Source organism: Terrapene carolina, unplaced genomic scaffold, assembly GCF_002925995.2.
Source record: "Terrapene carolina triunguis isolate 2854851 unplaced genomic scaffold, T_m_triunguis-2.0 Scaffold198, whole genome shotgun sequence".
In the NCBI taxonomy this organism is placed as follows: domain Eukaryota; kingdom Metazoa; phylum Chordata; order Testudines; family Emydidae; genus Terrapene; species Terrapene triunguis.
The window spans coordinates 2886767-2914398 of NW_020664549.1; the positions used below are offsets into that span (position 1 = coordinate 2886767).

Genomic DNA, 27632 nt, shown 5'->3' on the forward strand with positions numbered 1-27632 from the left:
GAGAGACCGGAAAGAAACCGTTACCACCAGCAGCCCGCACGCGCGCGCCGCAGCAGCTCAGACTTCCGGTGCAGACCGGAAGCCGCCGGGGCCTGCCTGTGGAACGCTGGGAACCCTTCCCACCCGCCCCCTCTCCCGGCCACTCTGGCACACTGGAGGACTCTCCATGCCGCCTCGACTGCTCCCGCCTCTCATAGTGCCTCCGTCCAGCGGCGGTGCGCGGCCTCCCGTGCTGACCTCTGGCTGGGGGCACGAGCCCCACTGCAGGCCAGGCCCCGCAGCGCATGCTAGCCCACCAGCAACCCTGCGCAGGTGCAGACCAGGCCCCCCAGCCTGGGAATTCAGCCCCTGCAGAGAGCACAGGCCCCGAGCCTGCAGGGTGCATGCAACACAGGCATGGGGCAAGGCCAGGTGGGGTGCACTGAGTGACCCTGACATCCCCCTTATTTAGGCAGGAAAGTCCAAATGCTGAAGGATGGCTGCCATTTGCAGAGATAACTAGGACAGGAGCCTCACTCGCACCAGGATCCTTTGAGGAGTAATTTTCAACAATAAAAAGAGAGAGAGCGAGCTTTTGGCCCAAAAGACGACACTCAAGGCCACTTGCATAGTTCATAGCCATACATCTCAGCGAGACACCACCCTTAAATTCCACTCACTTGACCTTGCATCCTCACGGAGAGCCTTGCAGTGGATCATAGATGCTCAGATCAAGACGAACCTTTGCATGGTGGGTGAAGTATGGCTGCCTAGCTGTCCTTTTGTTCCTCACACCTAAGTAGATCTGTCCCCAGCTATAGGCGGCTATACATGTGTGTTATCACTGCAGTTTGTCAGGTGTACATTGGAGTAATACAACCGCTCTCACTTGCAGAAGATATGATGATGAAGTTGAGGAATGCAAATACATTAAGACTTTTCAAGTGGCTTCACCCCCTCCATTTGGGGGCTTAAGTGTATGCCCAGCTCCGGCACCAACCTGCTCTGTTACTTTGGGCAAGTCACTTCACTTTCTGTCTCTCCCAGTTTTGTAAAGTGCTTTGAGACTAAAGGAGTTAAGTATTGTGAATTCCACACACAGTCACACTGCCTCTTACATTGTTTGCAAGTTGACCCTGACTCTCCTCTCTGCATACCCTACCACTGGGACATACCATTTCCTCTACTGCTAACATTTTAAAGAAATTATTGGTTGTAGAAACCAAAAGACCCTTTTGTTTGCACCTACAGCCCACCTCTGCATCTTACTCAAATACACGGAGAACATCTGAAATAAGACTTCCTACATCAGCTTTATTTAAAAACACGAGTAATGTTTTTCATGAACAGCCCAACTCATGGTGAACATGTATGGTTCAGATTACATGTAAGACAATGCCTTAAATACAAACTAAATAGAAAATGAAAGAATAAAATATTTACAGAAGTAATGGCATACATAAAATTCTGCCTTCATAGACAGGACTTCTCATCCAGAGAAGGAAGTGAACAAAGCTGACAATGGAACGGAATATTCTGCTTAAACACAGGGAGATAACAAGCAGCAGGGAAAAGATTTTTAGATCACAATCTCTCATACATATGTCTCTCTCTGAAAGTTGCTTCCATTTGTGCACAAGCAACCAGAAGTCTCATTGTGAAAAGTCCTTCAGCAGGATGGAGGGTTGTTGCTTTTCGGCTTCTTTGGGATGAAGCTTTCTGCGTGGTGTCCCTCCTAGAACTATAACAGCAGTTTCTTCAGGAGTGGGCTTTTTAATTTAAAAATTGGTTTTGGTTCAAATCTTCCCTATAAGAACTAAGACATCACAGTGGATTATCAAATCATGTACGTGTTTTCTTCCAAAGACAAAATATTTACAATACAATTAAACTTTTTTTTTTTAAGCCTGCCAGCAGCAAAAGCCTTGCCACACCTATATCCTCACAGCTCAAAGTCGGAAGGGACTAGTTTGTTGAAGGTTTAAGAAAATAAAAAAAAATCTTATGGTCAAAATGAACATAGGTGATGGGATACACAATACACCCCAATCTCAATCATTCTCTCCATGTACACAGTTCAGACAAATGGACTGTCAAGCACAGAAGACTAGTTTTCCTAACATCCCAACCCCAGGTGTGTACTTCCTAAATAATTAGTTCAGGCCGGAGGAGGGGGGAGTTATAGAGAAATGAAGGGTGAGAAGAGAGAAAGGTATCCACAGGACAGGGGCGGGAACAGAGTTTGCTCTGACACTTCTAAGACTTGCCTGACTTGACACATGCTTCCTATTGGCTGAATTCCAGCATAGTGCTACATCAAATCAAACAAGCCAATACAGCGAATTGGGGTTCAAAGAAAGCTAAAAGTGTTTTCCCCATCAGTGCCAGCAGCTACCGCTTCTCAGTAGAAGAAAAGTCAGCAGAAGAGGGAAGAGATTCTTGGAAATGAGAGGCACTTTTAAGACCCATTTTCAATTTACTGATGTGCAGCAGACCAAGAGGGGTTACACCAGTTGCCCCAGGACCTTACTCAGTCAACAAAAAGTACCAACCCCCCAAGATTTAGAACAGTATGATTCAAAGGGAGGAAGGCAGTCTTCGTGTACTGTATAGCTGCTGCTTTCCATACTGATATTGTGTTGTCCCTGATAATTAAAAGGAAGTAAGGCTGGATGGACTAACCCGATCCCGCACCTTTGGCAGTATGTTTGGCCCACATTACTGTAGTAATTATCCTTCTCTCCCCACTTTTTCATTATTTTTTGCTAGAATGTTAAAACAAGAAGGACAAATACAACTCAAGAGTTGCCAAAAGCTTTGAAACACACTGAGTTTTGCACACCTTGCTGAGAAAAAAAAAAATTTTTTTTTTAAAGCCTTCACAGCCTTAAATCAGTGGAAGAAGTTTACACCCCCAGGCTTTATAGATGGGCTCCAGGATCTTTCTGGCCTGAAACTCTGAAGTGCTTTGTCCTCACATATTCAAAATAGCCGCCTGTGGAAACAGGATGCGTACACAGGCTCTTAACTCTGACCTGCAGGGAAATTAACGACAATTGAGTGCAGATATTGCCAATTTCTATCAGTTCAAGTGTACTTAAAGACTTGTGGCAAAGCCTCATATAGAAGAAAAAGGTTTATCTTGGGTATCCAACAAAATAGAGTTTAAAATGTTTTTTGTTTTAAAAGGTAAGTATAAGTCTGGTTCAGCTGTCAATCATTTCAGATAGTTCAAGCAGGAGGTCATCCTCATCTTTCCCTGGGTCCAGATCAATCTCTGCTTCCAGTTTGCCTCCAGAGATTTCCCAAATCAGCTTCTCAAAGTCATCTTCTACGGATAAGGGTGCTTTCCCAGCTGTGGTGGAGCTCAGCCTGCGGGTCTTGACTGCTGCCTGTGAAGAGGTTGGGCTTGACATCTCTGATTGAGCCACAGAGGCTGCTTGGCTTCCTATATGCAACTCAGGGCTTGGGAGAAGAGAGAGAGCAATTCTTTAATTGAAAATATCTATTTTGCCAACCGCCCTCTCTTACTGCAGTGTTCCCCCCCACACCTCCAATCCTTTGGAATTGCTGTGTAATTAAGCAGTGGCTGTCTCTGAGTCCAACGTAATATTACAGGTACATTCTCAGTTTGGGGACCTAGACACAACCATGAGAATTAAACCAATCTTTTTCCTAGATCCCCAAATGCTCTGCCTCCAAAGACAATACACTTACACTAATTTACTAAACTGATTATAAAAATGTGAACGGATAAAACTTTGTGAACTGTTTGTTAAAACAGATATCAACTATTTACTCTTTCCATCACACATTTGGATGAATTTGGTGCTCTTGACAGTAAGAAGCTGACAGCAGTGGATTTTAGTCAGCCCTGATTCAGCCAGGTGCTGCATAAACTTGTCTCACCCAGCTCTGCGTTATTTTCTTCACCTAATATCCCTCTTCTCTTACAAAGCCTTCTGCTGAGACATGCATTTGGTCACAGAGAATGCCAGCTACTAGTTAGCATTTGAGAAGGAGCCAGCAGGAAAGTCTTCCCCTATCTTCATCCCACTCCAGCGCCACCCTCGCCTCTTTCAGGACCTCACAGGAATCCAGAAAGATGCTACTGCAAGTGATGCCAATTCACCAACATTAACAAAATCAACTCAAATGTTTTAAAAGATAATCCAAAGGAGAGTCTGCTAAATAGTTAGAAAATTAAAGCAGGGTACGTTGCAGGGCTTAACAGGTATATTATAACATTGATGACCTCAAACTCATCTTCCCAAATGTCAGGCAGAGACTGTACTGAAGTTTCAAACCGAAACCCCAGTGACAAAAACCTTTTCTAACAGGAACAGGAGCAAGTTGCAGACATTACCTGTCTCTGGATTTTGCTCTCTCCGGTACAGTGGCCGGACTATCCTCTGGCACGGCTAGAACAGTAGTCTGGGAAAAAGCAAGATGAAAGATAAGGTACAAAAGTAAAATATTTCTCGGCAGATTTCTTTTCCTCCAGTATAATGCCTGCCCCATCCTTGCACAGCCATATCATCCCTGAGCCCCAAGCCAAAACAATTCTGGGCCTTCCCAGACAAAGTGAGCATAAAACTCGATGCCTATCAAGGGCCTGAAGTCTTCAGCGGTAGTTGACTAGCCACTCTGGAATGCACGTAAGTGGTATGTACTTCACTCCACTGAGAAGACATTTAACTAAGAACATTATAAAAGTGCTGTTACTCATCTAATAAAAGATGGAGGAAGATGCATCAAAATCATACCATGGTATGGTAAGGGACTCAGATCTGGACAGAACTGCATAAGAGAGATAAGACATCCCTATATCTATCTTCGGTCTTCTCTTAGGGGCAGGGTGAAACACTTCTGTTCAGGTTTCACCATAGGCTGTCCAGCTTGTAAGCCAGTTTCCTTACCACAGCTGCTTTTTTAGCTGGGAGCTCCTTCAAGTCACTGCTAGTGCTGCTTAGTGGTTTCACAGCTGCTATGGCAGAAGGATGACTTTCAGCCACCTTACGTTTCAGGGCCTGTTTTGCAGGGGAGATGGTTTTCACGCCTGATGGCTTCACAGTCACCTTGGGTTTGGCTGGAAAATAAAAGGAAAGGAACAGAAGCTGATTGGTTCCTAGGATTGATGCAGTTTCCTTGCTCCTCTGTAAAGCCAGCAATGAGTTTAAGGCACAGCACTTTGTAACCCCCAATTAACCCTTTGGCAGTTCAAATACATGTATTCAAAAAAGAACTAGATAAGTTCATTGAGGATAGGTCCATCAATGGCTATTAGCCAGGATGGGCAGGAAGGGTGGCCCTAGTCTCTGTTTGCCAGAGACTGTTCATTCCCTCTGGGGCACCTGGCATTGGCCACTATCAGAAGACAGGATACTGGGCTAGATGGACCTTTGGTCTGACCCAGTATGGCTGTTCTGTTCTTATGTAGTCAGCAATCTATAAAAATGCTAATAGACTTACAGTGTCTCATCTTATCAGCTCTAACACATTTCAGAGAAATTACTTCACCTCCATTAACACAGCCATCTTTGGGGTGGAATGTAGGAGCTGTACAGCAACACTACTCAACGGTCAGGGATGAATTCATAAACCAATCAGAAATAAAAGGGAGAATATAGAGAAAATCTGGACAGCGTCAAGATCCTAAGCAACACCACCACTTTTCTAGGGTAACTTTACTGAAATTTCAGTGTTCACAAATGAAAGCCATTTTCTAGTTAGATTTTTTTTTTAAAGTTTGGGAATTTTAGGGCTCTCAGAAAGGAAAGGGTTAACACAGACGAGAGCTGGGCAGAAACAGAACAGGCAAATTCTGTGTAGGCTCTCTCTCCCACCCCATCAAGGATCTGCACAACTTGTTACACTACTGTGCCAATGCATCAAATCCAGACCGGCAGTATCCCTTTTACTACTCCATTCTTCTTCTGAATCAAGGTCTGGCCATTTTGCCAACTGAACAAAATATGCATCATACTGTGCTGCACTTGTGATGATGAGAAAAGTCCAATTATGACTACACTGCAGAATGAGCACTGGTCATCTTTCCCTAGAAATATTGAGCAAAAAAACTGAGTGATTTGGGGAACAGATTAAGTGATCCAGCCCCTAAAGTTAAATCCCTCTTACAGAAAATACTACACAAAATGACATTCACCTTTAGCCTTTCGCTCCAGAGACTGAGCTGCATGTTTCACTGGTAGTACTGAACCCTCTGTTCCTGGACTTTCCATCACTGCTTCCTCTGATTTCACAGTCAGTCTCTTTGTCAACCGACGAGTTGCCCCAGGCGTCACAGTGGATTCAGGACTTCCGGCCACTGGGCTCTTCTCTTCAATCGTTTCTTCTCCAGGGGATGACATAGCAGATATTTCCTTCTGGAGCTTCTCCTTCTGCCGTGGCTTCAGCTGCCGCTTCTCCCTCACTATTTCTTGAGAACTCTTCATTTGAACTGTAGAGTTGTTTGCACTCTCATCTGAAGACTAGAGAAAATAAGAGAGGAACAAGATGGGACAAATCTAGGATGACTTCAGAACACAAACCTAATCAGCAATTCCTATGGAGAGGACTCTGAGCTCAGCACCACCCTATCAGTCAGCTGCATTTTGGCAACCTACATCAAGGTTCACAAACACCCTCACCTTTACTACAGAAGTGCAGCCCACAGAGGCTACAAATCCCAGCATGGGTTGTCCCTTGATCAAAGCAAAAGACTCTAGCTGCAATCTAGTCCATTCTTAGTAGGAGCCCAAGGGAAACACAAGTTGCCAGTGCTGCCCTCAACAGACAGATTACCTCTGATTACAAAGTCCTGGCTTTTGCTATTGCTACCAGGGCTTCTTATTCATTGCTACGTATAAATAGCAAGAAATTCAAAGCCATTTGGTCATTGCAATGTTGTCTTGAAATGCTACCACAGAAGACAGGACTCTGGATTAATCTCCAGAACTTAGATGCAGAAATGTACAGACATCCCCATTGCATCGGAGGTATGTGCCAAGTCATGCTGGTAAACAGAATGTGAATGTTATCCAAGGCACCTTCTGACACATAGTGTTTCCTATATTCTCTAGGGACTCACCTCTGCAGCCTTGTCTGTTGGGCCAGCTCTGAGGGGCGGAATGCTCGACTCCACCAACTTCTTTTCTTCTCTTCCAGGTGCTTTAAAACATCCCAAACCCACACTGTTAATTCTAAGAGTTCAAACACCACAGATCTCCTGAATAGCATTTCACACTACTGGTTTCCAACCTTTTGGGGCAAACGAACCAGTTTAATAGACTAAGAATTTGGCTGCAGCTTGTGCTCTACAATCTTCCATTCAGTTGTACATACACACTGTAATCATGAGGTCTGGGTTGCGCTACACACCAGAGAACTTTTACTTGCAGCTGACCAAGCACTGTGATGACCCAAAGAGACTCCCATTTAATGTTACATCTGAAAGACACTTTCTACAGTGCACATTATGTATTGTGCACAGGGAATGAATGAATGAGGCTGTTGTCTGTAGGACCCCTGCCTTATTTGTTGCTGAGGTTGGAAAGTGTATATTGAACGAGGCAGAGGACTATAGGATGAAAAAGGATGGTCTCATGGTTAGGCGGTTGAATGCTGCCCTGGTAAACTGGATTCTATGCCTGCCTCTGCCAAAGAGTTCCTGTGTGATGCTGGGCACCTCAATCAAACTAGTGTTAACAGCTGGCTACTAATTGTGTATTCCCCATTTTCTGGGTGCCCAACATGAGACGCCTGTGGTTTAAGACACAAAAACACTGAGCACTCAGACATCAGTGGAATTGTGCTTTGAACATACAAAGTGCTCATGCTCAAAAAAAAGCAAGTCCTAGATATTTCAAGTTGGGCACCCAAAATTAGTGGACAATTCTGGCCTTAATCTCTCTCTGTGCCTCAGTTCCCCAGCTGTAAAAAAAAAACAGAACACACACACACATTCCTACCTCACAGGGGTGTTATGAAGATACATACATTAATGTTCATGAAACAGTGACTCCAATATTATTTTGAGAGAATCACAGAAACTCCCAGGAGGGAATGAATTTTGTATTCAGTACAAAGTTTGAGGCCTGAGGCCACACATTCAATATTGCATTTTGTCCTCTACATTAAATAACTATGCATTCACTGAATGAGGCAGGAGCCCCATAAAAGACATAGCAAATGATATGCATGACAGTCTTTAATTACATATGTACAAAGCAGCAAGTAGGGTTGACATGGGCAACCTTGATTCTGGCACTTCTTAACTTTTGACTTTGAAAGTCTTCTAGCTGTAATATGTAGTGGAGTGAGTGATTTCTGAGTAAACTGAAAATACCAGCAAAGAAGGGGGAACCTGCTGTACTATAGGAATGGCCAAAGCATTTGTTACCTGTCAGCTTTGTAATGCGCAGTAATCTCCTCCCGGTGGGAGTAAGCTCAGGTTGCGGCGGCGTATTTAGGGTGTTCTCTCCACTCTGCTGCATCCTCAGAGCTTTCTCCTGCTTGATCTCCTCCAATGTTTTAATGCGCACCTCCCCTATTGACATGGCTTTGCCTGTTGACTCCTCCAGCTGCCCTTTGCTGGCTATAGGTGGAGCTGCAGTGCCCTGCTTCTTGGGCTCACTCTCAGTCTTCGGCTTGGTAGGACTTTCCTCCGCTTTTAGCTTTTCCTCCACTTTTAGCTGATCTTCCTCCCCTAACTCCCTGTTTTTTTTCTCAGCCAGAACCTCAGAAAAGGTTTTGATTCTAATTGTTGGGGAAGGTTTCACCCTTGGATTAGGATCTTCTGTTCTACAAGTCTCTTCAGTCTTGAGTTTGGTTTGAGGTTCTCCCCGTCTCTGGTTGGCTTTCTCAAGACGGATTTCTTCTAGTGTTTTCACACGGATCTCACCTGCTGGTTTTGCAGCTCTCTCTGTTGTCACCAAAAGAGGAAAAAACCAAAACATTTAAAGAAAAGACTGACCTGTGCATTGAAAAAAAAAAAAAAAAAAATTAAGTAGCCGCTTAGGGCCCCCCAAAAAACTGTGAATGTCAGTGTGTCGAAGAGAAAGGAATCCAAATCATAACCTAAACTTGTGAATGTGGTTTAGGGAAGCATGTATGTCAAATTGTAGGGCACACTCTGATCCCTTTTCTGTAAATCTATTACTACTGTGATGACTGCAGCACAGAGGTAAATCTGCCCCATTCTACCACTACCTTGTATCTCCACTGGCATTTCCAATCCCATCTCTTGGTTTCCAATTTCTATTTCACTTGTCTCCAAGCTGGTTTTAAACTCTTCTGCTTATAAACAGGCAAGCAAAGCTTCCTGAGGCACAAGTGGAATCAAATTGGCTGTCAAGAGCCAGAACTCTCATGCTGGCAGATACAGGAGCTCTAATGGCTACGGGTAGGGTAATGCGGATTGCTGAGAAATGGCAGGTCCGGGAAAAAGGGGAGCATCAGCTGTCTCCGTGCTAGTTACCTGTCTCCGTGCTAGTCTGCTCAGCTGGCAATCCTAGCCTCTCCTTAAGAGACTTGGGGACTTGAACTGCAAGAACAAACACAAAGCAGTTAGGTGGGCTGCTCCTTTGTCTCTCACATAGTTCCAGGAAATTCAAAGTTATATTGAGAGGCTTCATCTAACATACAAAGAACCAAAAGGGAACTACAAACTGAAGTCTGTATGTAACAAACCCAAAGATTTCTTAAGCAGCAGTACCTCTCTTTGGTGCTTTGTCAGTCTTCTCCAGAGATTCAAGCTTCTTTCCCAGCCTTTCAGCAAGGCTACGCTTCAATGGAGGGCCACTTTCATCTGTAAAGCCAAACATGGTGGAAAGAAAGTCAACAGCTAATATCTGAACATATTAACAAGCGCTTATACATAGGAGGACTTGAAGACAGAGGAGTCGCCTAGAAGCTCTGCTCTCTTTACCTTTCACAGAGTTTAATTTTTCTGTGTTTATTTTCCAGCTGCTAATATCTGCTATTTCTGCTTCTAAGTTGTAGCTCCCAAATAGCACAATGGTTCTCAGTGGAAGAAGCATTTTGAAACCCAAGTAACACAAGATAAGGATGTCAGGAGGGTAAGAGGCTCTCTGAGAAACTCTCCCTTATGAAGCAACTGCCAAATCAAGGCAGGGACTCTCAGGGTGGAAAGTTCTTCTAAAGCACTTCATAAACTTATAGGGGTTCTCATAATAAATTTGTGGTGGCCTCAGAGTGCGGCCACCAACTTTTGCTGGTGGGCGTTCTGACAATTTTTCCTAAAATACTTGACTTTAGGAAAAACAAATAAATATGCACATATACATTTTCAAATCATTGTAATTTATTTATGTAGAGGTTTTTTGCAGACTCAATTAAAAATAATGTACAGTTGTCTCTATTCTTTATTGGACCTAAACAGAATAGAAACACAAATAAGGTGTTTTGCACAGTCTTTTGTTGTTGTTGCTTTTGCTTTTTGGTTGCTTTTTAAAAAAGACTTGCTAGCTAGTAAGTCCTCTGCTGCAAAAAGATATATTTGTATATTTGTTAATATCAATTTCCACAGCAGACTTACTAGCTAGCTGGGAGGCTGTGAAAAGTGATATTAACAAACATACAAATATAAATTTTCACAGCAGACTTACTCAGCCAGTAAGCCCTGGATAAGAGGTGGGTGGGGAGACAGCGGGGACCAGGGGCTATGGATGGGGGGCAGGGGAGGCAGGAGTGATGTAGTGGGGTGGTGAGACAAGGGCTGGGACCTGCAGGCAGGGTCCAGGGCTGGAGCCCAAAGCCCCAAGACCGGAGCCTGCCGCCCGCCACCTCAGGGCTGAAGCCCGAGCCTCACTGCCACATGGAAGGTGGGGAACTCACACCGACTGCCTGTTCCTCTGGCATTTGTGGCTCCAGAGGGGGGCAGTGCCAAACCCCTGCTGATGGCCCTGGGGGAGGGACCACTGCTTTGCACCTCACCCCCAGGAGGCTGTGGTCGCAAGAAAAGAGCCTGGTGGCCGCATGCGACCGCAGTGGCTGCATTTGAGAAACGCTGTCCTACAGTATCTGAAATGCAGACATTTTTAAGGAGAAGGGCACCAGAACAATATATCTGCACAAGCCTGGGGGCAAATGCAATATATTTGCTCTGGTGTTTTGGGGGCACCATATTTCTCTGGTAAAGCATACAAGAAGCCACAAGCTCAGGAATTACCAAATAGATGACTTGATGGCTTCTGACTTAAGTTAAAGAAGCAGACTATGTAAGCAGCTGGAGTACCCACACTGCTTCAGAGTATACACATTGCATAGAGTAAAAAAATTATCCCCTTCTTGAGATATCTAACTAACTATAAACCTTACCCTAAAAGCTTTCTCCTCAAGTTTGGCTGTTCCTAGGGTTTCCCTGCAAATCCTCACCTGTCCAAGTCCCTTGTTCCCCATTTTCCAAAGAGACACTCCATCCCCTTTGCAGCCTGGTTGGAGTTAAGGACCCACCTGTCAGCATGAGTCACAGCAGCAATTACTCTGCAACCTTATGCAGGGCTGTAGAAACTGCCACCATGTTACAGACCAGCATTCAGGTAATGGGAGAGTCCCATACATACTAATTTTTTCCTTAAACTAAATTCCTATAGCTTTATTTTGTTCTATAAAATATATTTTCAAACCACATTAACAGAGCTGCCTGGAGCCTTACAGATGTAATGGCAGATGGGTGTTGCAGATTTCAACTTAAGTGCATTACCAGAGCTGTGCAGAGGAAGCTGACTCTAGCCAGCGTTATTTCTCTAGCTTATGAGTTCTTACCTATGGAGGGTTTCCGTTTTCCTAGTCTCTCCGAGAGACTCAATCGAATCAGAGGCTCCTCACCTGGAACAGTGAAACATAAGCATCTTTAATTTGGAAAAAGCAGTAGCCATATATAGATATAAGATAATCTTGCCAGTTTACACAAGTGATAGACTCCTATTGTAAATCATGAGATTTTGCCTATTAGCGAGGAAACAAAAATGCAATAATATTGCATCATAAAACATTTTGATAATTACAATTTGGAAATGTACTAGGAAGTGTACTGTAGTATACTTAGTAAAAATCGTAATATGAGATCTCGCTTCAGCTTTCTGCTATTAAGGCTCTGATGACAAGTGTGCAAGTTATATACTGTGCTGGTTAGGGAGGTTCTCCTACAGCAGAAGTTTTCACAAAGTTAAGTTTTACTCTTACAAGCAAGCAAAATGCCTCTTGAGACCACAACTTCCATATTCGGGCTCTAGTCTACTAGACACTTTTGAAGATTTATTCCTTACTAGGATAAACAACTATCAAACAGCAACGAGTCTCTCTCTGAAAAAAAATGGAACTTCGCAGTGTCTTACTGCAGACTACCTCATGAACATACACTCCTCCCACCAACACCCTTCTCTGCTTGTTTAGTGCTGGCCCCCTCTCCAATGCCACAGAGCTTCCTCTCATTAGTCCTCCAGTTTTCTCCTGTTTGCACCCATTCATTTCTCTCTCCTTTTGTTATTTGGTTTTGCAGCTATATCCTTGTGCAAACGCTTGTCCTGATCCTGCAAACACTTGAGCACATATGTAGCTCTACTCACACCAGCAGACCTGTTGGGAGTAAAGTCAAGCACATGTTCAAGTGTTTGCAGCATTATGGTCACATTTTGTAACACTGGCTTGTTATGGTTAGCTCGAGCACTTCTCCGTAACCCTTTAAAGGTGATGTCCAGATGCTGAATGTCCTGATGCAAAAGTCAAAAACCTATATGCTTCTCTGAGTACCAGCACTGTCAGAGGTTTTCGATATATCCAGGGATTCTTCCTTCTGTAGAAAACCATGGGTTTCGAAGCTTTAAATAAAGTCTTCAAACACCTTTCGGCACCATCAGTAGCAGATGAACACCATGTTGGCCAGAGAGAGCAAGGACATCTGGACCAACACTACAGTCTAAGGAGCTACTAAAATGGAACCAAGGAAGCAGGCAGCAGTTATCATTACCTTGCTTTGCAGACAAGGTAACAGTCCTGATCACCGTCCGTAGGTTTTCCTTTTCCGGACCAGGAATGGTCTGGGATTGGAGGGGATAAACAGAAACTCCAGAGGGGCCTTCTGATCATAGCAAACAAAAATATATTAAGTTAGCGGGGGGGAAGTTTATAAAAAGCCACTCCCTTACCACATGAGGAAAAATAGACAAGAGTTACTTTATTCCTGGCAAACTGATTTTAAATCACTTCAACAAAAACATTATTTATATGCAAATTGAAATCAAGGCCCAGATCATGCAATTGAGGGTGTGTAAAAACACCTTTATGAACAGATCTCCCACTCAATCAATGGCATATCTGGGCCACAAGAGAAGAGTAAATACAAAGGACTGCACAGAATAGTCCTAGCCAATGCTTGGCCAGCTATCCAGATGCTATAGGGGGGAAAAGATACATAATGCACAACAGCATGAGAGTATATTCTTGTACCCTTCTCATTTCGACTTTACTCCCTGCTTTAGAGGGCCTGACTAATACAAGAGAGCTTGTGCCATCTGGACTCTGCTTTTACCACCTGAACTATTTTTAAGCCATTTTTTTCAAACAATACAGTCCTTCTCTGAAAGCAAATACAGATTATCCCAACCCAAAAAAACCCTGCAAGTCATCCTGTGTATTTCCCATGCAGGAAAAATTGTTGTCTCTCTTGAGACAGGAGTGCCATTGAATTTGGGAGGGAGGGAGAGTAACTCACCACCTTGTTTTTGTGATTTTTCCTTCATTTTTTTGGACTTGATTTCTTCAAGTGTTTTTATTCCAAAATTCAAACTGTTATCTGAAAATGCAGAATTGTGAATGAACCCAAAACTTAAAAGCAATGGTGCATGTCTATGAATGCAGACCAAGCTTCTCAACATTTACTGCTTTTTCCAAAAAAAAAAAAAAAAAATCAGTATTAACAGACATGAAAGAAGAAAAAAACCACCCCTAAGTTCATGGCCACAGAATTTGGCTTGCTTGGTCTCACAAGAGAGCAGAAGCTGCATTTTTAAGAATTACCAACATCTGCGCTATTAGTCACTTGGCTTACTTTTAAGGTTTTTTTTGTTTTGTTTTGTTTTTTTTAAACAGTGTGAGGAAATCCAGGCTTTGAACTCCCCTTTGGTCTCCTGTGAGAGCTAAGTCACAGAGATGCTCACCTTCCAGAGCCATTCTGTGCTCCCATTTCCACCCCTCACCTCACTGTTCTTCCACAACATGCTGTGTTCTGAACTAGCTGCGGTACACTTCTTCAGGTGTCAGAAGATGCTACTGCATGACCATACAAATACCCCCTTTCCCTACAGAACTTCCTTGGTGATGTCTTTTTAAGGAGTAAGAACCTCAAAACTACACCTGCATGGTAATTTAAAGACTTAGGGTGCAATCTTACACCGTCTTACACTAGTGTAAACCAGGAATAACTCCACTGAAATCAGTGGAGATACCCCGTGTACATAAGGTGCTCTAGCCTGATGACCTCCATGCTAACTCATGGACCACTCCATATGCTCCTAAAGCTAGCAAGATTTAATGTAAGCATTGATTACCAAGATGAATTTTTTAAAAGGTAACCTGAAAAGTCACACTATCATTTCCTGTTTCAATGCCTACTGGGATTGCTCAACATAAACCAAAAGCGTTTGAAAAAAGAATGAGCTAAGCATTGACTCAGCTATCCTGTTTGTGACTGCAGAAGAGTGGCTGATACCCAAAGATCACCTTACTAAGCAGCTCAGCCAATAGCTAGAATTAAGGTTTTTGCCAGGCAAACCACCGGGGTGGTCATTTATTACATTTGATCAACACCTAACACAATGGGGTCTAAGAGCCAACCTGGCTGTGACTTTTAGGAGCTCCTACAATATAAACATGAAATACCTTGTTTTGAATTAGCACTGGATTTCCGAGTAGAAATTATCCGCAATCCATTATGGGTTTCTGTAGCTGGCTGTTGAACAGGTGTTTTAGTTTCATCTCCTTCTTCAGAAAGCTGATCTGAAAGGGACAAAATGTTAGCTCACACTCAATTAGCATCAGGAATTGGACAAGACTGTGTGCACTTTGAGGCAGGGAAAACCAGGAACCTTTTTGTTCTGGTTGCATACAGCAGCTGGCACAATGGAGTCATGGATCATGCCTGGGGTTCCTAGGTGCAATGGTAGTACAAATAACTAATAACTAAATCTTGTGCTTTCAGATATCAGACCATGCCCTTACGCAGCACATTTCATCTAAGTGGTGCAAACGGGTGAGTACTCTCTTCATTATGCAAAAGTGAAGGTATTGGGAGGTTAAGGCCAAAATGGCCAGGGTTTTTGGGTACTCAACTTGAGCACCCATCAGCTCCCTCTGACTTCAAACAGTGGCCACTTGGCCTAAGTGACTTGCCCAAGTATGGCCATGCCAGAGCTAAGATCTAGGTCTTGTGACTCAGTTCCTAGCTCTTAATCGCTAGACAAGGCTACTTCCTGGATTGCCTAGAAGGGTGATGGTGCTTAAGGACGAAATTCCCTTCCTGTTTCCTTGTCCAACAAGAGTTTAGAAAAGCTTTCCCCTCCAATATTCCAGGTATTGGCCATTGCACAGTGCAGAATGCTAGACTAGAACCACCACAGGACTAACCATGAAAACTGAAGGTTGATTACTAGGCACATAGCAAATGCATCAGTGCTGTATGTATTTATTTAAATATCGGAGATATAAAATGCTTTAGAGATCAAATCTGCTCACCGTCATCATCTTCATCATCATCTGCAGCATTGATTACGACTGGAGGATGAGTGGGGCTGGGAACGTTTTCAGAGTTTTCCACTTTCATCACCCCCCGCAGCTGGGGGGAGGGGTTGGACTGGACAGACAGTTTATTCTGCTGCAGCGAGATCTGGGTCACCTTCACCTCCTCTTCTACAGACTCAGTCATACTTGGCAGCACAGCTAGAAGAACAGGAGAAACACCTGTAAATTGCCTATTTAAAACCTTGAATCCAGCACTTCATTCATTTCCAAAACCATAATGCATATAGACTTCCAGACATGCCGAACTCTCCTTCACTATGAGAGAAGAGACTCTGCTCAGTATGAATATGCCAGGTGAGAGAGCATAGATGTCTGGCTATTATTTTTACAGCCCCACAAAGCTATAACTCTTCGCACCTACTGAAAGGTTGAGTGAGATGAAGGTAGCCTAAAACAGAAGGAAAATGTTAATAAAAGGGAGAGAAGCAGCTAAGCATAAAAAAAAAATGGGGTGAAATCCCCACAGCTATTCATTTCAGCCTTGACTACAGCTGGAGGCCCATTTCTTGTGTTCAGGATCAGCAGCTGGCTGGTACAAAGCAGCCGTTGTACAGCACCGATGCTGCTATATAAGTAACAAATTTACTTCCTGTTTTGATAATATCAAGACTTCTTGTCTCACAAAGAAAAACTGACCAAGGTGAGGGATATTTCGACTCTTGGGCCAACAAGTTTTAATATCGACCTTAAGAGCCAGTATTTGTTTGTTAATGAAGCAAATAATGTAATATTTGTTGCAGTGGTCTCAGAACTGATTTTTAAATAAATATTTTTGACATTTTAGGTCAGACTGGTGTTCCATTTGAAACCACCACAGATTTTAAATTTCTATCATGAACAACTGAGCAGTCTTTGTTTTTCAACTACCAATAGCAGGAGCACTCGGAAATATCTGTGCAAGTAAAAATCCAGAGGTCGGCTCTACAAGGCTTCAGGGATCTGGGAAGAATTGCCGAAGGAGAAAAATGAAACAACTCACTTTTGCTTGGAGGTAGGAAGAGTCCGTCGACATAGCGTCCCTTGTTGTGATGGAAAGCGCAATTTAATTTCTTACAGCCAACTGGCTGATTCTCCCAGTAGCAAGGGATCTCACTGCGTTTTTTCTTCAGACAGACAAAACAAAGACCCACATTAAAGTCACCTTGGAAAAGCTACAGAGTCATGCAGTTATCAGATGGCATCCAAGTGGCATAGAATGCTCACAGAACAATCACAATGCAATATTATGACTTCGTTTCACAGGTCAAACATGTCACAAAGATAAAATATTTCAATATACCGTTAGGACATTGCCTCATAACTGAAACAAAAATCCGATCTAGTGCTCTGGGCACATATACAATCTTTACAAAAACTACAACAATGACAATTTTGCATCTGTCTGTCACTACACTTCCTCTTTCCTTTCTCCACTTTCCAGTCTATTATAGCCCCTGACAAAAACTATGTAGAAAACTGGAGAAGTCAGAGATGGAAAAGACACATTAATCACATCTAGTTCATCTCCCAAAGGGCCAGTGCAGAATTATTCCCCAGTGCTAGGGCCACCACAATTTTAAGTAATAAAACCAATGTGACTACTGCCACTTCCACTGAAGAGACTATTCCAGTGTCTAGTAGATATCACAGCAAGGAGTTGTTTTTCTAACAGGCTTAAATTTTCTTAAATTCATCCCTTTACTTTGATCACTGGAGGCCAGCGTTGCTTAGAGCAGGCAAAACTGATATGTAAAAGTGAACCCACTCTATGCTCTTTGCTTCCTACTGTAAATTATTGTTCCAATTCAAACCAAATTAGGAAGTGTCAAAGTAACCTGCTTGCACTGAGGAGCCTCCAATCAGATCCACTTGTATGATTCTAAATCAGTTCTCATCTTCTTGGTGTTTGCATGTTCAGCACAAGCATCTGTGACAAGACTACCACAACAGTGAACCTCAGTAACACAAGTTTAAGTTTAAGCAGTTCACTGAGCACCAGATAAAAAGCACTGTCCGAAAATGTACTTGCAAAATGAACACTTACATCAATCTCCATGTGCCTAAACCTGCAGATACTCCTGAAGCAGCGCCCTTCCTGCCAGAGTGTGCAGACAGTCTCGTTTCCCAGTGCAGCTTCACAATGACGGAAGGGACAACTGTCCCCCTGTGCCAATGGGACAAAAGCAAATAAGAGGTTGCAACCTGAAAAACCCAGGTACAAAGAGAGCGGTAAAAGTGGGACTTTCTGAACTGAAGGAAAAAGGCTCAGTGACTGAACTGATCCTAGTGTGGGGAATGGAAAGGCAGATGAATCAAGAAGAAGAAACGGAGCAATGGATGAGAAGTGCATTCTCAGGGAGAAGGCAGAAATAATTAATTCTATGGAAACATTTTGAAAGGTCCTTCCTGACATTATTTTAAACTACTATCTTAACATCAGACAAACACTTTAGAGGTGGCCATGATGAAACAAGTCAGGATATATTGTGGATGGGATAGAAGAATGAGATAAATCAATAACCACTCCATAAAAAAAACAACACACACACAAAAGATTAACATCTACATCCCTATTCCCTACAGCCAACCTCAACCATCTTACTGTTGCATTTACACTTGATAGAATTCTGTTTACTGTATCATCCTTAAGAGCTATAGTTATTAGTGTTAATTTTAAATTGAGATATATTTGCCACATTAAGAAATTCAAAAATTAGGCAGCAATCAACACGGGGTGGGTGAAGCATGATGCCTGCAGCTCTTGAAAAACTGTATGACATTGCAAAAATGGCCACTATTATTTTCCTGCTGCCACAAAAAAGGGCATATATGTTTCTGCATCTGTTCATTGGCCTTAGTCATGTCTATAACTTCTGGATCTTATTTATTTAACAATGAAACAGCATACAGAGTTGTCACAATATGACATGGATTTTTTCTCCCCATAGCTGGTTCATTGGGCCCAATAAGCAAGTTAGCTCTAGAGAGAAGCAGAATGGTTTAGCTGACTGAAGGAGTCAGGCGCTCTTGAGTTCCAATCCATTATTGAATTGACTCCCTCCATAGCTTGGGCAAGATGCTTCAATTCCATGTCTTGATTTACCTATCTTTATAAGGAGTTAATGCCAACATCACAAGTTATTCGTAAGGATTAGCAACCAACTGTTAGAAAAGTGTTAATCAGTATTACTGCTTAATAAAAACAGGAGCAGGGGTAAAGATTAATGCTATCTCTACACAGATGATCTTGCATTATTATTCTACTTTGAAATTTATTCCTTTCCATAACAAATGGCTAGGTTAACAAAACAAGACGGGTACACAGGATATGAAATCAGCTATGACACTTCAGGATAGATTCTACTTTCGAATCTAACTATGAGACATATATTAAATTATTTGAGAAACTCAATTCATCTCAGTTTGTTTTTTTTAAATGTGTTTTTAAAAATAACACACCTTGGTACACGTGGAATAGAAATAGAAGTAGCAATCATCTCCTTGTTTAGACATGCTGGACAGATTGTTAGAATAAGCTCAAGTTATCAGGGCTATTGCTCCACACAGACTTCTTCCTCTCTTAGTGAAAACGGGCTTCACCCTTTCTTCTTCAGACGTGATCAGTGAAATCTTCTTTAAAAAGTAACCTTGGAGAAGTTGGTTTGAGGGGAATAAAAAAATAAATAAATCAGATCATCAAGTGACAAGTAACTTTCCCTCTTCCTTGCAACAATGCCATTTAATGAGTTTGAAGGGACAGTGTTAACTTGACTACCTTGAAACTGACCAGTTCCAAAAAAAATCCCAGTTCTGAAGTATTTTCAAGTCATATGAGTTTTGTCTGTGATTTAAAATAAAATAATGATTTTTCTGTGTCCTTATTGACATTAAAAAGTTTTATTAGTATAGAACAAACTGTGCTCCATACAGAGTTACGTGCAGGATTGGGGGCCTACCTCTGAAGGAATTAATTGTGCCTGGGAAATATCTCTGGATGATTAACTATTGTTATAAGTCATATTCTTTAAAAAAAATACAGTTTCAGTTATGAGCTCTCCCTTCCCACCCCCACACTATACCAAGGGGAAATTAGACATCTATAGATTAACATACCTGGATAACCTCGGCAAGAACGTTGGTCTTCAAAGACTTCCAATTAATTTCTCCTGTAGGCCGAACCAACACTCAATCCGTGAATTAATAATAAAGGGATAGAAAGAATTTTCTCCTCACATTGCCAAGGAAATCTCTCATCCACAATTCAGACACAGGCTGTGCTTTTAAACATCTTACAACTACTGGAGGAAGAAAGTCCATTTGAATACTCTCTGTCAGACTGGAGACAGCGAGGGTTAGTTAGCTCTTCAAAAAACAGTTCATTTAAAGATGAACTTGTGAGTCAAAGCGGCTGCAAAAATGAAGATCCATCTTCCACAGCCGGACAGTTTAAATTTTTTTTTTTTAATTTAAAACTCAATAAGTTCCAATTTCTGGTCTTCAAGATTTCTTCACCTATTAAGAAAACACAAAAACCTTCCCCCATCTTTATTACCTGTATAGCAAAAACATACTTGTATGTATAAACATACATATGTATATACATATATACAAATGTGTTTATACACACACCAATATATTCAAATGTGGTAATAAAAATGATATAATTGGGCTATTTGTCACTTAAAATGCATCATAAAGTGTCTCAAAATTTGGGGGAATGGCAAAAATTGAGGGGTTATAAAAGTGTCACACAAATACACTTTCAGGCCAATACTTTATAATATGGGCAAGTTTGGATCTGGCACAAATATACACATGTACATGCATACAGTATATCCATATTTATGTGCTCAAAGCGTTCAAAGTATGCATAGTCTGATATCCATATTGTAAAGAACAATCTGTAGCTCTGATCAGATATTTTTAAAGTTGCAATCAAATGCAGAAAGATAGCAGTTCTAAAATACAGCAAGCTGTAAGAAGCAGGGAAACGCTCAGTTTTGAAGAGGCACAGCTGCATGAGACACAATTTGGAAATATTTTGATTTTGATTTTTGGAAGCCAATTTTAATTTCTTTTACATTTTTCAAATACTATTGGTTTGTGACCATATACTGTTCCCTGGTACATATATCCATTATTATCCATCGCCGTGAGATGGCAAAGGTCTGAAAGGATGGCTTGGATCCAATTCTTAGCAACCAATGACTGACACCATAAGGAGCCTAAAGGTGTTTCCAGTTACCACAAACAGTTTAATTTCACTGTGAAATGAGACATTTCAGTTTATTTATTTTTACTGAATGCCATAAAACCTGCATTTTTGACCATTAGATCTAAACGTAAGAGATTCCAATTCCTGTGTCATTAAAAGTGCCGAGAGAGACAAGGTGGGTGAGGTAATGTCTTTTCTTGGACCAGCTTCTGTTGGTGAGAGAATTTGGTCCAATAAAAGATATTACCTCACCCACTTTGTCTCTCTAATAACCTGGGACTGATATGACTTCAATAACATTGCATACATTAAAAGCACTGAAACATTTCTGTGCTAATTCTCTTCCAATTCTACCTTAGAAGAAATCGAATGAAATAGTTCTTACAAATTAATAATAGACCTATTCTATTCTATTAAGATTAGACCCTTTTATTCTCACGCACTAGTGAATTTTTCCAGGATTTTTTTTGGAGGGGGGGTTGGAGGGGAGAAAAGGGAGGGAGTTTCCCTAAATCTAAAATAATGAGAGGAAAAATTGGGTTCTTGTACTAGTTATCAGTTTTAAACTCTTGACAAGGGGAATTAAAAAAAGGTAAGAATCAATCTCTGTCCTTCCCTTAGTATCTAAATAATTACTCACTTTTGACTTTTGTTGCCTTTACAACTGGATTTTGTATCCCAGGTAACTTTTGTCTACCTGTATCTAACTACACTAATGTTCTCTCGGTGTGCAATTAACATATATTAGATACAGGGAAGTTTTGCCAAATTTACTTTCACTAATATCCTCCAGAATTCAATGCAATTTCAATTTCCACATAAACCAAAACTTATTTCTTGGCAAGTAACGGACAATGCCTCCTGGTCTGTCTGATAATGTGTGCTATTTTTGATTATTTCTTTCAATGGATTTGCATATTACCTTCCATACTTCGGCACATACTTAGTACTTTTCACACAGTCCAGGGTTTGAATTAGCCTCACTGAAATTATACTACCAAGCAACTCAAGCCTCTCAGTTCTGTACAAGCACTACAAATAAAAAATGTTAACACAGAAACTAGACTTTAAAAAAATAAAAATAAAAAATTTAAATAACTTTAGTTAGAACAGCAATTTAAATACTACAGAAAATCGACTGAACTAACCCCTTAAAGCTTAAAATAAATGAATAACTCTGGCGCATTCAGCAAGCTTGCATCAGAAACTGATTAAGAACTTCAAAGCCAATCAAATCCTGAAAATTACACTGGTGTTCACATTGAGATTGAGCTGTGGTTCACATTGTAATTTCATTTTGTACAGGAGCTTAGTTATATCAAAACAATAACTAGAGACCAGTGAGAAGAAATAAAAAGCTGGGGTCACACACTTCACCCTCACTAAAGGAAGCCAAGAATACAGCGAACATTTGCCCAGTTCATTTTAGAGCCCTGTCTTTCTCAACACTGAAAAACTATGTTAGTCACTCATCCATCTTTTCAGTTTGCCAGTGAGCATTAGTCCATGGCCTTTCAACAGTATGCTGGGATTATGGGGGAGAGAAGTCCAGAGAGGGAACATTTTTATACCTTAATAGGTGTCATAAGGGAGCACTATTCAGTTACTACTGCCAGCACCATGCTTATCAACTACAGATACCTACCTAGTGCTCTTTATGATTTTAAAGCATGAATCCTATTTTGCTCTCTTTATTATTGACCTGTTTTTGTATTTTTAATTATTTTTAAAAAAATAGTTATTTTTATTAATGTTTATATTAAAAAACCTACGTGGTGTTTATTAGGACAATCTGAACACAAGATCAGGAGCCAGGAACGCCCCAATTTTAATCCCACCTTTCTCACTAAGTCAGGTGTCAGTTTTCTGGTCTACAAAATGGACATAATGCTTATTTACCTACTTCATGGGGGCATTTGGAGGATGTTGTAAAGTGCTCTTAAGATGGAAAGCACAAGAAGTGCTAGATATTAACAACCGTACAAGAACAGTACATAGCAGCACAAGTCCCAGCACTTCAAATGGTCCAGAGCGCAGAACAAACTGACGCTACCAACTCTGGCTAAAACATCTCATCCTCGCTACTCTGAGTGATCTCATCCTCTGTGTCAAAGCCCAAGGCCAGAGTGGAATAGTCATAATTAATAGTTTTTAAGTTCATTTTAAGGAACATTAACTGTTCAATGTTGTCAAAACCTGGACTAGCAGAGTGTTCTGAAACGAGGTGTCTGGCTGTGCTGAAGACACATTCAGGGTGCAGACTACAGGGAGGGCAGCTGAGATACTGAATAGCTACTCGGGTTAATGCAGGCCATCTTCTCAGTTTCCCCTGCCAGTAAATGAGGGGGTCATCTTTAACTGTTATCCCTGAAGACTCATCTTGAAAGTACTCTTCTACTACTGCTGCAGCTGATGGGCACAACAGCCTCTTCTTGCCTATTAAAGCTGCACCACTCGAAGAGAAGCCACTGAAGGGATCTGAACCAGAGTAATCTTCCTTAAGGTGAAAAGCAAAAGGATCGGTTCCTATAAGCGATGAATGGCCTGATACTTCTGTAGCTTCCAAGGAGCAACCCTCCACTGACGTGCACATATACTCAGATACTACTTCAATAAGGATCTGTTTATAGCTTATCAAGTCAGTACCTTGAGGAAGGAATTCTTCTAAATTGTCTTTAAAGCAGGGATCTAATAAAGTGGCCAAGATGTAATGCTCAGATCTGAGCACGGTGCTCAGTCGGGAGTCAGTTTCAAGCCTCAGAGACAAGTCATCCACCAGCCCGAGAGCTACAGTGGCACCTTTGATTTGAAAGTCTTTTCGCATGTTCTGCAGAGTCAAAAGCAGGCGGCGAACTAATGGCAGCACCTGACTAAGACCTGCAGTGCACATACTCACTTCCTGAGTGGCTTCTTCAAACGGCTCAAGGATGTCACACACGTGAGCCATCAGACACCACTGAAATGAGGTGAGGATGACCCCATCCACCCTCCCCACGTGGTGTTGCATGGAATAGTCATGTACTGCCTTCTGCTGCTCTAAAAGTCGCCTCAGCATATAAAAGGTGGAGGTCCACTGGGTGGCTACCTCCTGCTTCAAGTTGTGCTGCGGAAGATGGTTTGCATGCTGGAACTCCTGCAAAATTTGACGGGCCTTAACAGAATGATTAAAATGATGGCAAATCTCTCGAGCAGCTACTAACATGCTCCTCATGCTTTTGTGCTCACGGAGGAAGTCTTGAATTACTAAACTTAAACAATGCATAAAGCATGGCACTTGGGTAAAGTCTCCATCTCTCACTGCATGCACAACATTGGCAGTGTTGTCAGAAACTATGAAGCCAGGGGTGAGGGAATTGGGGGAAAGCCACACACCGATTTGGTAATTTAGTTCTTGTAAAATACTGGCTGCTGCATAATCTTTAGCAAAGCCAGTTACACAAAGAGCTGCCTGCTTCCTACAACTGGGAGATTTGCTGGCACTGTGCGCGGAAGACAGCAGCATTTCAAAAGACACCCAATGTGCCATCACTGTCAGATAGTCTGTGGTTGGTTCATGGGTCCACATGTCAATGGTTAAGTGAACTTTTTTGCACTCAGCTTTCTCCAGAGCCATGAAAACCTTTTCTCTCACAACATTGTATAACCGGGGCACAGCCTTTGTGGAAAAGTAAGTTCTAGATGGCAGCTGATAGCCTGGTGCCACTATCTTCATGAATCTCTGAAAAGCAGGGGTAGAAAAAAATGAGTAGGGTTGCATATCCTCAATAATCAATTCTGTAATAGCCCTATTTATCTGCTGTGCAACTGGAATTTCATGGTATTTAATTTTCTTCTCAGTAGTGGATGTTTGAGAGTCTTGCGGAGTCCCAAAGTTGGGACTTATGACCTTTCTTTTACCAAGCACTGGCTTAGGAGATAAAGTTGGCGCATGGACACCCAGGCCTTGAGATGTTAAACTGTAACTGGCTGTAAGTTTATCCCTCCGAGATGAGAAATAGCTTGAAAAGCTTCTATGACAGAGAAGTGACAAGTCCATCTCCCTAGGACCAACAGAAAAATCCTCAACTGTTTCCTCGTCTACACCGTTACCAACAATGCCATTAGATTTGTTGGCCATGGCCCAGTGTACAGGATGCATGGCCTGCAGATGCCGTTGCAGCGTGGAGGTGCCAAGGTGAGTGCCAGGTCTGCCTCGACTGACACTCTTTTTACAGACATTACAAACAGCCCTGCAGGTATACTGAGGATCAATGTAGAAGAAGTTCCAGACAGCTGATGTCTTGGTCCTGGTTCCCGGCATCAGGACGCGTTTGACAGTATTGCTTTCAATGAGAAAACTCTCTCTGTCTTCTCCAGATGCACCAGAAACGACTATTGCTGCGGCTGCACGGGCTGCAGTCGTTGTGCCTGCGGGACCCACATCTTTGGCAAAATTTTTTGAAAGCTCTAGTTTTCCTGGGTAGAACTCATTAACCTGCAGTCCTTTCTTTCTTCTTTTTTTGTTGGAAAACTGGCCCAGTGCCTCTTCCACACGGTCACTGTGAAAGTGAACATTGGGAATATATTCCAAACTCCCGCTGCTGCTCAAACTGCTAAATCTGCTATCAGGGGAGATTGGTGACACAGGCACATTAAAGGCATATTCTTCCTCCCCTACACTGCTTCCACCAGTAGCACTTATTTTATTAGCCATGGCCCAATACACAGAATGCTTTGCTTGGAGATGCCGCTGAAGCGTCGATGTGCCAAGGTGGGTGCCTGGCTTGCCACGGCTGACGCTTTTTTTACATAGGCTGCAGATGGCACGACAGGGGTACTGGGGATCAACATGGAAGAAGTTCCACACGATGGAAGTCTTTGCTCTCGTACCAGGCAACAGAACCCGTTTTACTGTATTGCTCTCGATAAAGAAGCTCTCTCCATCTCGCTCAGGAGCACCAGGCATGACTACTGCAGCTGCAGCACAGGCAGCTTCAACAGCACCTGCCGGTCCCAGATCTTTAACAAACTTTTTAGACAGCACCAGTTTTTTATGGTGTGGCTTTCCCTTAGTCCGCAACCCCTTCTTTCTTTTATGTTTGGCAGGTTGCTCCACCCCTTCCACCACCACTTTATCATCATCCTCAGAGTCAGAGTGGGCACTGGGAATAAATTCCAGACTGCCGGCACTACTAAAGCTGCTGCATCTACTACTGGGGGAGACAGGGGAGACTGGCACACTGAAAGAATATGCACTCATTCTCTATTTCCAAAATTTATGCCAGAACTGGGAGTAATTTTACTATGGAATTATTGACAACTGATCTTGCCCACTTAAGTGATCTTTTCTTGAGTGTCTGTAGGAGTCAACTTCCTCTTGAACCAGTTGCTTGAATGGGTACTATTTTAAGAGGAAAAGGAACAGAAGGAAGTACCTCTACACCAACTTTTTCCTGAAATGCTCGGGTATCCAGTCCCAAATTTAGCACTGTCTATTAAGCCTAATCAGTTGTATACACATCCAACTTAATCGCATGCCATGGTGGTAGTTCCAAGTTCCCCTGTTTCAAAATTAACTATTCCCAGGATATTTCATTTTTATAATCAAATAACACAGCAGTCTATTCTGAAAATAAGGTGCACAGCTCAATCCCCGAGTGCAATGTGCACTCGTGCACCCCAAAGCACCAGTTTCGGGAATGATTTTCCGACTCCACATACTGATAGGTATGATATGAGGAGCTATTTTCGTATTTTCATTCTCAATTAAAAATCAAAGCTGATGGGAAGGGTTTTGTTGGTCATTGGTTGGTTTTAGGCAGCCAAGGCCAATATCACCAACAATTTGATTTTGTGTTTATTTTTTTTAAACGAGCTAAAGAAGAATTTAAGTCAGCTACTGGGTGCATCCAGAGTTAGTCTAGATCCTGATTTCAATCCCTTTGGGGTACTGTGTGCAGCCTGCAAAATTAGTAATTGACAGCAGGTTCCTTGTAAGTACCACCAGAAACGGGAAGCACAGCCTTTAAACTCTGAAGACCTTTTTGTTCTAAAGGGAGCCACCTACACTGGAATCTTCTCTTTGCTCCACTTAACATCTGGGCCTGAGCCAGGGACTCTCCTTTCCCAGGAGTCCACAGGGAGCTTGGGAATAGGAAGGGGGGGGGGGGGGCAAATATTCTTCACTCAAAACCTAACGTGCCCAAGGGAGGAGAAGGACAGCGCCCTGGCAGTAACAGGGGGCCTGGCATGGGAGGAACTCCCTCTGCAGCCCCAAGAACCGGACCCAGGGATCCTTCAATCTCAGCTGGAAGTGTGTGTGTGGGGGGGGGGTCTCCCCTACTCTCCCTCTTTCCCAGGGTGGGGGCGGATTTACCCCGGAATCGGAGCCCCCCGGGGGTCCCCGCCCCGGCTCTCTAGGGCGCTTGGCCCCAGGCTGAGGGAGCGGCCGGGGGAGGGTCCCCGGGGCCGGCAGGGGGGATGCGGCCTGGTCCCCACGGGTCGCTCCCGGGGGGGTGGGGAGCAGGAGGCCCGGCCTCAGCCCCGGGGGCTGGTGAGCAGCCGCCCCCGGTCCTGGTTCTATTAACGGGCTCTAGTTACCGGCGAGCGGGGACTTTACCGAACCCCAAGGAGCGGTCGCCTCCGTCGCGGCTGCTGGGTC

At 42.7% G+C, this 27632-nt stretch overlaps 1 protein-coding gene across 7 annotated transcripts; it reads right to left on the reverse strand.

Moving 5' to 3' along the window:
* Positions 1-1981: 1981 nt before the first annotated feature.
* On the reverse strand, positions 1982-27632 carry LOC112118426 (zinc finger CCCH domain-containing protein 11A). 7 transcript variants are annotated; one of them, XM_024216724.2, is made up of 19 exons: positions 27572-27632; positions 19891-19943; positions 19553-19618; positions 19237-19424; positions 17822-17941; positions 16778-16901; positions 15733-15936; positions 14881-14997; positions 13715-13795; positions 12971-13081; positions 11767-11829; positions 9695-9787; positions 9458-9523; positions 8381-8902; positions 7070-7149; positions 6146-6470; positions 4899-5068; positions 4346-4413; positions 1982-3444 (listed from the first exon to the last, which is right to left on the reverse strand). In XM_024216724.2, exons 4-19 carry the CDS (start codon positions 19288-19290, stop codon positions 3186-3188), a joined length of 2457 nt encoding a protein of 818 aa, XP_024072492.1. In that variant the 5' UTR covers positions 19291-19424; positions 19553-19618; positions 19891-19943; positions 27572-27632; the 3' UTR covers positions 1982-3185. The 7 variants fall into 7 exon arrangements, with proteins under 7 accessions (XP_024072492.1, XP_024072491.1, XP_026511005.1 ...); XM_024216723.2 differs by lacking the exon at positions 19553-19618; XM_026655220.1 differs by lacking the exon at positions 19553-19618 and having other exon boundaries at positions 27591-27608.

What these genes read in the sequence shown, in the direction of transcription:
- LOC112118426 (XM_024216723.2), bottom strand. Translation starts at nt 19,290, where the DNA reads ATGTCTAAACAAGGAGATGATTGCTACTTCTATTTCTATTCCACGTGT. An exon ending in TTAGGCACATGGAGATTGAT is followed by an intron (nt 16,902 to 17,821) that starts GTAAGTGTTCAT and finishes GTCTGTCTGAAG; the next exon opens with AAAAAACGCAGTGAGATCCC. An exon ending in CAGCTAAAAAAGCAGCTGTG is followed by an intron (nt 4,414 to 4,898) that starts GTAAGGAAACTG and finishes GCTTTTTCCCAG; the next exon opens with ACTACTGTTCTAGCCGTGCC.